Source organism: Nerophis lumbriciformis, linkage group LG27 (assembly GCF_033978685.3).
Source record: "Nerophis lumbriciformis linkage group LG27, RoL_Nlum_v2.1, whole genome shotgun sequence".
Taxonomy (NCBI): Eukaryota; Metazoa; Chordata; class Actinopteri; order Syngnathiformes; family Syngnathidae; genus Nerophis; species Nerophis lumbriciformis.
In genome coordinates this window covers 23,350,001-23,361,741 of record NC_084574.2, presented here as the reverse complement: position 1 = coordinate 23,361,741, position 11,741 = coordinate 23,350,001, and the positions used below count along the sequence as shown (strand labels likewise).

At 40.6% G+C, this 11,741-nt stretch overlaps 1 protein-coding gene across 1 annotated transcript in view; it reads right to left on the bottom strand.

Annotated features, from left to right (window-relative positions):
• Positions 1-9,922: 9,922 nt before the first annotated feature.
• The window catches only part of spcs3 (signal peptidase complex subunit 3), a 17,301-nt gene continuing 15,482 nt past the window's right edge, over positions 9,923-11,741 (bottom strand). The window contains exon 5 of the mRNA XM_061988359.2: positions 9,923-10,538. Within this exon, the coding sequence (XP_061844343.1) occupies positions 10,406-10,538 (133 nt within the window). The 3' untranslated portion in view covers positions 9,923-10,405. The remainder of the gene's footprint in view (positions 10,539-11,741) is intronic.

Genomic DNA, 11,741 nt, shown 5'->3' with positions numbered 1-11,741 from the left:
CATAGTTTATTCTCCGCCACTGTGCCCGCTTTCATTTATTCCTTTTTTTTTAATAATAATTAATAAATCATGTACCTTCATTCCCGTCACGCCCGTGCCAACTTTCCGTTGCATCCCGGAAAAGCAAACACCCGAGATCAAGTCATGACAGTAGGTCGTCAGCAGACCCGCTTTTCCGCACGTAAGTTGGCCGAGTTGGACAATTTGGACGAGGCTTCTTGGGCGGTCCTGTGCGCGATGGAGGAGGAAACTCTGCGCTACTCCTCCGTGGAGTACAGAGACTCCATTTGGTCCCAGGAATGCGGGGACGCAGCGCAGTGCCGGAAGCGCCGCTCCCGACGAAGGACGTCAGGTAGAACTTCCGCGAGCCTGCAGGACACGCCGCTCCCACATGCCCCTCCCCCTCCGGGCGGAAACAAGCAGCAGACAGCCCGGCTTCGCCCTAATGACTTCAAAAACCATGGTTTTTTTTTTCTGAATTCTTTTTCTTTTGATTCCCCGCCCCCCAGGACTCAAGTCACGCCCAAGTCACAAACATTTTTTTTTCACCCACAATATCACAGGTAGAAAATAGACATTTTGGACAATTTAAAGGGGACGTTTCTGCCTCCCCCCGCCGACCCCTAGAGAGAGTTCCAGACCGCAGAGAGCGCGTCTGGTATCCGCCCCTTGAGGGGGGGCTGGGGTCGGGAGCTGTGTAGGTGGGGTGGCTCTGCATCACCATGTCAAACCACAGCCTCCAGCACGGCCGCCACCACCAGTCTTCCGACCTGTCAAGCCACAGCCTCCAGCACGACCGCCCTCACCAGTCTTCCGACCCGTCAAGCCACAGCCTCCAGCACGACCGCCCTCACCAGTCTTCCGACCTGCCAAACCGCAACCCCCAGCTAGGCCACCTCCACCTGCTCCAAGGCTAGCACCACGGCTAGCTGCTCCAAGGCTAGCACCACTAGCTGCTCCACGGCTAGCACCTGTAGCTGCTCCACGGCTAGCACCAGACCCTCCACGCCAAGACCAAGACCCTCCACGCCAAGTCCAAGACCAAGACCCTCCACGCCAAGTCCAAGACCAAGACCCTCCACGCCAAGTCCAAGACCAAGACACTCCATGCCAAGTCCAAGACCCTCCACGCCAAGTCCCGCCAGTCGCAGCTCCACGACGCCAAGTCCCGCCAGTCGCAGCTCCAAGACGCCAAGTGCCGCCAGTCGCAGCTCCAAGACGCCAAGTGCCGCCAGTCGCAGCTCCAAGACGCCAAGTGCCGCCAGTCGCAGCTCCAAGACGCCAAGTGCCGCCAGTCGCAGCTCAACGACGCCAAGTGCCGCCATGCCAAGACCAAGACCCGCCATGCCAAGACCAAGACCAAGACCCAGACCCGCCATACCAAGACCAAGACCCAGACCCGCCATGCCAAGACCAAGACCAAGACCCAGACCCGCCATGCCAAGACCCAGACCCGCCATGCCAAGACCCAGACCCGCCATGCCAAGACCAAGACCCGCCATGCCAAGACCAAGACCCGCCATGCCAAGACCAAGACCCGCCATGCCAAGACCCGCCATGCCAAGACCAAGACCCGCCATGCCAAGACCAAGACCCGCCATGCCAAGACCAAGACCCGCCATGCCAAGACCAAGACCAAGACCCGCCATGCCAAGACCAAGACACGCCATGCCAAGACCCACGCCAAGACCAAGACCCACGCCGAGCTTTGCCGCCTGACGCGCCACGCCGAGCTTTGCCGCCTGACGCGCCACGCCGAGCTTCGCCGCCTGACTCACCACGCCAAGCCACGTCTGCCATGATGATGACGCGCCTCCCTCCTCGTCGGCCACGGATATGGCCGCTACCTGGTCGCCCGCCACGCCAAGTGCGCCCACCTCCCAGTCGGCCACGAATGTGGCCATTCCCTGGGCGCCCGCCTCGCCTGCTGCAGCGGCGTTCCACTCGCCGCCACCACCTAACTCTGCCCCGGTGGATACGGGGACACGTGGTCTGGCGACCCACCGCCATGTCCCCCTCCCGCCCTCCCATGACTCTTGTTAATTTTTTTATGGACATCTGGTATCTGTCCTTAAAGTGAGGGGCTCTGTCATGTCTGTGTAATCATGTTTTGTTTTAAGTCATGTTTTGTTTAGTTTCTGGCTTTTCACTCCCTTGTCTTGTTTGCATGATTACCCATTAGTTTCACCTGTTCCACGTTTGGACTCATTGTGCACTCTTGATTGTCACCATAGCAACCCATTAGTTTTCACCTGTCACGTCACACACCTGTTTCACGTCTTGAGTCACGCACCTGTTTTCGTTAATCATGTCTGTAGTATTTAAGTTCAGTGTTTTTCAGTTTGTCTTGCTGACGACCTCAACACATTTATGCTCTGTTCATGCCTGATACTTCTTTCCATGTCAATTCCTCAAGCAACTATTTTTGTCCAAGCCAAGTAAGTTTTTGTTCCATATTTATAGTCTTTTTGGTTTCATAGTTTGTTCTCCGCCATTGTGCGTGTTTTTTGTTTGTACTTTTTTGCTATAGTCTTTTGGTTTCATAGTTTATTCTCCGCCACTGTGCGCGCTTTCATTTATTCTTTTTTTTGATAATAATAAATCATGTACCTTGATTCCCGTCTCGCACGAGCCAACTTTCCGTTGCATCCTGGAAAAGCAAACACCCAAGATCAAGTCCTGACAACATTGATAGAAATGATGAATAATACCTAAATTCACAGCTGGTCATTTTTTTTAATCACTATTTTGCTGCATAAAAGGAGGTGTGATATTCTATGACAAGTATTAAAAAACAAAAACTTTACACATTTACAATCAGAAGGCGAAACTTGGCAATAATTCCAGAACGCGTACGTACAGTGCATAGCAAAGTTGTTGACAGTTTGATGAGGTCATCACTTGCGCGACAAAATCCCAGCAATACCTTATCCAATATTATTAAATATAGTGATGCTGATAAGGATCAAGATGATAGACCAGGGATTCTCAAACTGTGGTACCAGGAGTGGTACATGGGCTCTATCTTGTGGTACACCAAAGAATAGCTTAATTCAGTGATTAGAGTTTAATTTTACTATATTCAAACACAGTGTAACTGTTCAAACTGTGTGTAATGTTAAAGTGGCCAAAAGTATGAAATAATGTATTAAAACCTCTGCGTTTATTAATACTTGGTCATTATGGTGGTACTTGGAGAGTCAAGTGGAAAAGGTTTCAGACCATGGACTGCACTGTGATAGACGAAGCCCAAATGCTATTACAGTTGTAGTAAAAGTAGGCCTGTTATTCCAAGAAGAGCAAACAAGCGGTCAACAGTAGCGTTGTCGTGTGAAGAATATTCCATTGGCTTCTACTGCACAACAAACGTATTTTGCAAACACTAGTAACGATCTCTGAAGACAATCCAAGTACAAATGTTGTCACAGATGGAAACGTGTTGACATCAGGCATCGATGTTTACAGTCTGTGATAATAAAGTTACCTTTTGGTAAGTATTGTGAAGTGAAGTGAATTATATTTATATAGCGCTTTTTCTCGAGTGACTCAAAGCGCTTTACATAGTGAAACCCAATATCTAAGTTACATTGAAACCAGTGTGGGTGGCACTGGGAGCAGGTGGGTAAAGTGTCTTGCCCAAGGACACAACGGCAGTGACTAGGATGGCGGAACCTGGAACCCTCAAGTTGCTGGCACGGCCACTCTACCAACCGAGCTATACCGGGGTGGTATAGTATCAAACTATATAGTGTATTGTAATGTTTACTGTATTAACCTGCCTTAGGACAACGGATGAAAATGAGCTATTGTGCTAACTGCGGCATATTTACATTGTTGCTCTATGTTGATGAATGTGCATTGTCCTAATGCAAATAAATAAATAAATAAAAAGCCTGTAACAAAATGCAACATTGAGACTTTTGTTTGAAATGCAAATTCCAAGTTAGTATTTGCATTAAAAAAAAAAAAAAACTTATTAGGGATGTCCGATAATGGCTTTTTGCCGATATCCGATATTCCGATATTGTCCAACTCTTTAATTACCGATATCAACCGATACCGATATCAACCGATATATACAGTCGTGGAATTAACACATTATTATGCCTAATTTGGACAACCAGGTATGGTGAAGATAAGGTACTTTTAAAATAATAATAATAATAATAAAATAAAATAAATAAAAAAGAAAGTAAAATAATATAAAAACAGTTACATAGAAACTAGTAATTAATGAAAATTAGTCAAATTAACTGCTAAAGGTTAGTACTATTAGTGGACCAGCAGCACGCACAATCGTGTGCTTACGGACTGTATCCCTTGCAGACTGTATTGATATATATTGATATATAATGTAGGAACCACAATATTAATAAGAGAAAGAAACACCCCTTTTGTGTGAATGAGTGTAAATGGGGAGGGAGTTTTTTTTGGGTTGGTGCACTAATTGTAAGTGTATCTTGTGTTTTTTATGTTGATTTAATTAAAAAAAAAAAAAAAAATTTTTTTTAAATACAATACCGATAATAAAAAACCGATACCGATAATTTCCGATATTACATTTTAACGCATTTATCGGACATCTCTAATTTTTATCTGTGAATGGGGATGTTGGGATTTTAATGCGCTCTTGCAGTGTTTTGATGCTTATCTTGATGTTAACTTTTTATTCACCCTAGCCCTACATTGTCTTTTCCTATTTGACTTTTTTTTTCTCATGTTACTAACAATATTTCAGTTTTGCTTAGTTTCAAAGATAGCCTGTTTTTGGTTTTCTTAAATTAAACCACTGTGCTTGTTGTTTTTTTGAACAACTCCATGTCCTCTCCTGAACAAAATAGGGTACCGGTAGTATTGCGAACAGTACTAACTTCCAGTATTTTGTGTTTTTACCAAGACTGTCAAAGGATTGAAATATTGAATTATGATTGATCACGTTGTCTGTAGTTAATTTGTCGCGATTATTTACAGATAGAAGTTTAGAAGTGTATCTTCAACAGAATATTTTGGAGTCTTTAATAATAAAATAATAATAATATCAACATAGGACTGGACAATTCGCTTTGTGCAAATGTTTATTAAACTTTTGTGAACAGCTCAACACAAAAGCAAACACTCTTTTAAGGACACAACACTCCCAATCTCTCTCACAAATGTCTGAGAGAGATTGTACAACATGTCATGCCCATACCGGTACGGTATGGCTGGGTTGGTAGAGCGGTTCGATCCCTTGCTTCGCCACCCTAGTCACCTTTGTTGTGTCCTTGAGCGAAACACTTCACCCTTGCTCCTGATGGGTCGTGGTTAGGGCCTTTCATGGCAGCTCCCGCCATCAGTGTGTGAATGTGTGTGTGAAAGGATGAATGTGGAAATAGTTTCAAAGCGCCAAGTACCTTGAAGGTAGAAAAGCGTGTGGTAAATTATACCGTGCACCGTTTTCTTATATGATTGTGAGCTAGCATGTGTTTGTATATGGTCACTGAATCCTTTCGAAGATTATTCTACTAGATAGCTTCAAAAGTGCACATGTCCATCATAAGCTCTCTAGAGAGTGGTGGCTTTTGCTCCCAGGAAATTGAAATCCTAAAGGAATGCAGGTTTGGATTTTAGGAGGAAGTGTAAAGGCATTAGCAACATCTGGTAGGACGCCCTCACAAGTAGGAGTAGAGGATAGGGATCGGAGGCCACCCGTCTCAAACCGATCAGGGGAAATAGATTGACTGGCCAAGCAACAAATTGGGCTTTGTCCAGACTGGCCGGCTCCAAGGCTAGAGTTACGAAGAGTGGGGGTCTTCGTGTAAAAGGTATTTAAGGACAGAGGTCCAAAAGTACAACAGAAGAGTAATCAGGCCCATACTCTTTCTCCTGGAAGCTGCAGTTCCAGTCTGAGGCTCGCTGAAACAAATAAAGCTTTTTGTTCGACGATTCTTTGCTCATCACCCATCACACGACCAACAAATATACAACAATTGTATTGTATTGTAAATAATTCAATGTATATACTCTGATGATTATCTTATGTGATGACTGTATTATGATGATAGTATATATCTGTATCATGAAGTTGAAAAACTTATTCGGGTGTTACCATTTAGTGGTCAATTATACGGAATATGTATTGCACTGTGCAATCTACTAATAAAAGTGTCCAAAACAAACAAGCGCTATACAAGTGTAACCCATTTACCACATTTGTGAGATTGTGTGTGTGTGGACATATCTTCTCAATTTAAAAAAAACCTATTACATATGACAATAAAGAATGACCTGCAGTGGGACAGTAACGTCTTCAGCTCTGCTAAGTGTGCCACCGCGTTAGCGAAGTGGCTCATCGGTCTTCATGAGAGTCGAAGCATCCGACTAATTCCGGCAGCCCTTTGTCTTCCACGTTATTAATCGTAAAATTTCAACCCATTTAGCAATTGCTTTTGAAAGCATGTTGGTTGTGTAGTGAGTTATACCGTGTAGCATTTTCTTATATGATTGTGAACTAGCATGTATTTGTATTTGGTCACAGAATCCTTATATAACTTTATAGTGACATGCAAAATCAAGTTTCAAATAATAATAATAATAATAATTAAAAAATATCAATGGCATATCAAATACAATTTAAATAAAAATTGAATGCCTCTTTTCTATTTGCAGCCTTCTGAGGTAAATATCAACATTAACTTTTTCCACAGGCTAATAAAGTTGAAAATAAAACAACAATGAATAAACCAACCATTCAGGACTTTAAACTGCTCAGTTTGCAACACACTGATCTAATCTGATGTGCCCAAACCAGATACCTGTCATATTTTCTTGGATGCTAGTTCATTAATGTCGGGGCTCAGGCTTTGAGCTGAGGCAACTTTCATTATCGAACGAAGGTGTTCATCAGTCATTATATCTCGTAGTCCACCCGGACCGCAGTCTTGGGGGCGTGCCTTAAAGGCACTGCCTTTAACGTCCTCTACGAGCTGTCGTCACATCCGCTTTTCATCCATTCTAACAACGTGCCAGCCCAGTCACAAGATATGTACGGCTTCGGTACGCACACACACGTGAATGCAATGCACACTTGATCAACAGCGATACACGTTACACTGAGGGTGGTCGTATAAACAACTTTAACACTGTTAGAAATATAAGCCACACTGTGAATCCACACCAAACAAGAATGACAAACACATTTCGGGAGAACATCCGCACCGTAACACAACATAAACACAACAGAACAAATACCCAGAACCCTTTGCAGTACTAACTCTTCCGGGACGCTACACACCTTGTAGCGTCCGGGAGAGTTAGTGCTGCAAAGGGTTCTGGGTATTTGTTCTGTTGTGTTTATGTTTGCGTATATTTCTAACAGTGTTAAAGTTGTTTACACGGACACCCTCAGTGTAACCTGTATCGCTGTTGATCAAGTATGCATTGCATTCACTTGTGTGTGCGTGCAGAAGCCGCACATATTATGTGACTGGGCCAGCACTCGGTGGACTGGATGAAAAGCGGACGTGCCGATTTTCGGGAGGGGCACTGAAATTTGGGAGTCTCCCGGGAGGGTTGGCAAGTATGAGAATTAGCGGTGAATGCGGTGTTACCGCGGCACCGCAGCTGTGTATAATCGGTGGGCCAGCTCTAGTGTTAATTTGATATCGCCTCAAGGGCCAAGTGAAACTACAAGGCGGGCCAGAGTTTGACACCCATGATCTAATTAATCAAAAACAAACACAGAACGCTTAATTATGTGATAGAAAAACACACAACTTGTTAAAATGTGTGATACAAAAGCACAACTTGCTCACTGAACTATGTGGACATTATAAAACATGTCTAATAGTACCATACACAATTTAAAAATACACCCATTTAACCCATTTGCCAGGGCCATACATACTAAACACTCTCCACACTTGGTTGGACATGTTTGACACATTTTAGTTGCTTGAAGGGACAATGGGGATGGACGGATAGATATTTCTGATTGATTACAGAACTTAGGAGCCTGGAAATTGTCAGAGAAGTAAAAAAGGTAGGAATGGTTCAGATACTCTTCCTTATCAAACTTTGATCCTTTATACTATATAGAAACATATTTTTTGGCGGCCCTCTAGGTTGAGAACCATGGTTAAGAAATACTGTTTAAGAAGACATTTCTCTTCTCAGCAAAGCAGGCTTCATCAGTTCATGCTCAAACTAAATAGGACAGCTCCAGTCTGAAGGGATCGTGCAGGATCCAAGTATTTCGATGTACATGTCCAATATATCAAAGTACACAGGAACACTTTTTTTTTTTTGTGCCCTGAAATTTGCGACAACTGATTGAAATGTGCTAATGAGGGTGATCACAACCACATGACATGATGACATTGGCCTCACTCCATTGTATTTGCACCATAAATTAGTAAAACCATTGTTGTTGGGGCAGAATCAGAGCTATCCTGGTTCGTTTTTGGGAATTAAAGCCTGCTAAGATAAGACGTCAAACAACTTCCAAGACAGTTATTTTCAAACTGTGGTACATGGGGTCCATCTAGGGCCAGACATCATTTTATCCGGCCCGCAAACACCTGGAAATGATGAGATCGGTAGGTTGTGAGTTCAAACCCCGGCCGAGTCATACCAAAGACTATAAAAATGGAACCCATTACCTCCCTGCTTGGCACTCCATCAAGGGTTGGAATTGGGGGTTAAATCACCAAAAATGATTCCCGGGCGCAGCCACCGCTGCTGCTCACTGCTCCCCTCACCTCCCAGGGGGTGAACAAGGGGATGGGTCAAATGCAGAGGACAAATTTCACCACACCTAGTGTGTGTGTGACTATCATTGGTACTTTAACTTTAACTTTATGTGTCAATAAAGTACTTAATATTTTCTCACTAAATGCAATGTATTTTTTTCATTTTGACATGTACTGCTTGAAATTGCATAACGTTTAAACTTTAATAGTATCCAATATTGCAACAAATATTACAGTATACTATCATACTTTCCAAACATGTTTTTGTGTAAATAAAAATACTTAACTTTACAGCAAACTACCCATCAAATTAATAAAAATGACAATACATTTCACTTTGTTCTTTACAGCATATTACTTTATATTGAAAAAAACTACTACTGTTTTTTGCGTTAAAATTCTGTTAATTGAGCTGCCAGTTTTTGACTGTAAACTCTACAGTTGTTGTTTTAACGTTGTATTTCTGTAAATGGAAAGACGGTACATTTGTTTTTACGGTAGAAAAACTGACAGCTAAGTTGCAAGAATAACTTGTGCTATTTTTCCATTAACAATATAATGTTGTAAAAACCAATGTAAATTTAACACAAAAATTCTGGCAACTAAGCTGCCGCCCCCAAAAAAACAGTGGTACTGTTTTTCCATTTACCGTAAAATGTAATATACTGTAAAATATTTTACAGTAAAATTTTGTAAATGTAAAGTTTTTACTGTAAAATCGACAGTCTACTTAAGACAGTATATACAATTAATAATTAAATCCAGAGGCAAGTTCATACATTATTCGTTGTTACAAGCGGCCCTCTGATGGCAGCCATAACTGCGATGTGGCCCTCAATGAAAACGAGTTGGACATCCCTGATCTAGTGGTATTCCAAAGGCCAAAATTTGGCCAAAAATAATAACTATATAGTTGTTAAATAAAACGTGTTTTTTAATAAATATTTAGGCCTACTACGCTACTGCATTTTAATGTTGGTCATAATGGTGGTACTTGGAGAGCCAAGTCTTTTCTGAGGTGGTACTTGGTCAAATAAGTTTGAGATCCACCGTTCTAAGACAATCTGAACAATTCAATTGTGATCGATTCAACGGCTTTGGAATAAAATGACCCAGATGAATGAGAATATGTATTTCAAATGTGAAAAAAGTTTGATTGTTTTTGCTCAGCTCACAAGAACGTAACATAAGACCACAGGCAGTTTTCAGTTTAATAAAATAAACGCAATTCAGAAGTTTTTGAAAACAACATTCTTATCTAAAAGGTGATTCTTCTTTTCTTTCACTTGTATTGACATTTGTTTGTAACATAATAACTTTAAGTTTAAAAAAAAAAGGCTCATAATGCTCCAAGTAAAAAGATGGCCTCCTGCCTGTGCTTTAGTTGTAAACACAAACAAGTGTGTGAGGAAAATAAGCTGGATACTTTCATAACTAAACATTGAAAACTTGCTGAGTGTCTCCTTTTTTGTGAGCAGAGAAAAACCTGCATCAAATACACACATCCTGTATTCCACTTCAATTCAATGCAATATTTTGTGAGTTTTGTATTAATATTATCTTGTTTTGGTAATAAGTCCAACACCATTCATGAGTGTGTGAGAGGTAAAAAATGCATTACCAGTATGCCTGTCATTATACAAAGCTTGGGAGTGAAGTAGGTCTTTTCTTTGCTTCTAATAGCTCTTGGCCGTCTCATATTTATCTGGAAAGGGAATACTGACATATCCACTTCCAACTACAAGCGGTAGTATTCCAGCGTTGGGAACGACATTCCAGGACAGCGTCAGAGTGATGTTCTTGTTGGCCCTGGTGACCCAGAAATCAAAGTCATGTCAGTAACAGAACATGAGTCATTATTACAAATGTCTAAGATTTGGTTTTTTTTCTGCTGAAGTGACCGTCAAGTTTAGGCCCTTTTGCACCACAGGAACTTTTTCAGGAACTTTCCCACAAGTTCCCCCTGTGTTTCCACCAAAAACTACCCGGGTAGATTTAGAAGAAACCTTTTGGAGTTCCTCTTAGGTAGGACTTTTCGAAGCTACCCTGAATCTTTGGGCACCTCACGATTACAGTTCCATTCGATTCTTGGGGTTAACAATTCGATTCAGGATCGATTCCCGATTAAAAATTAATACTTTTTAAATTACATTGGGTGCCAGTTCTATGCCTCCATACAATAAACAACCCTGATACATTTCTATATTACTTAAAATAAATTATAAAAAAAAAAAATGCAATTCTACCCAAACATTTAATACAGTCAAATATAAATAAGGCAACAATAGAAATCACCTACATCATGATTTGGCTGGACAGGACATATATACATATACATACATACATATATATATATGTATATATATATCCATCCATCCATTTTCTACCGCTTTATCCTTTCGGGGTCGCGGGAGGCGCTGGAGCCTATCTCAGCTACAATCAGGCGGAAGGCGGGGTACACCCTGGACAAGTCGCCACCTCATCGCAGTATATATATATATATATATATATATATATATATATATATATATATATATATATATATATATATATATATATATATATATACATACATACATACATACATACATACATACATACATGCATATATATATATATACACATACATATATATACATATACATATATATATATATATATACATATGCATATATATATATATATATATATATATATATATACACACATACATATATATACATATATATATATACATATGCATATATATATATACATACACATATACATACGTATACATATATATATACACATATATATATACATATACATATATACACATATATATATATACATATATATATACATATATATATATACACACATATATATATATACATATACATATATATATATATATATATATATATATATATATATATAATGTGTATATGTATATAATGTATATATGTATATAATGTATATATGTATATATATATATATATATATATATATATATATATATATAAAATT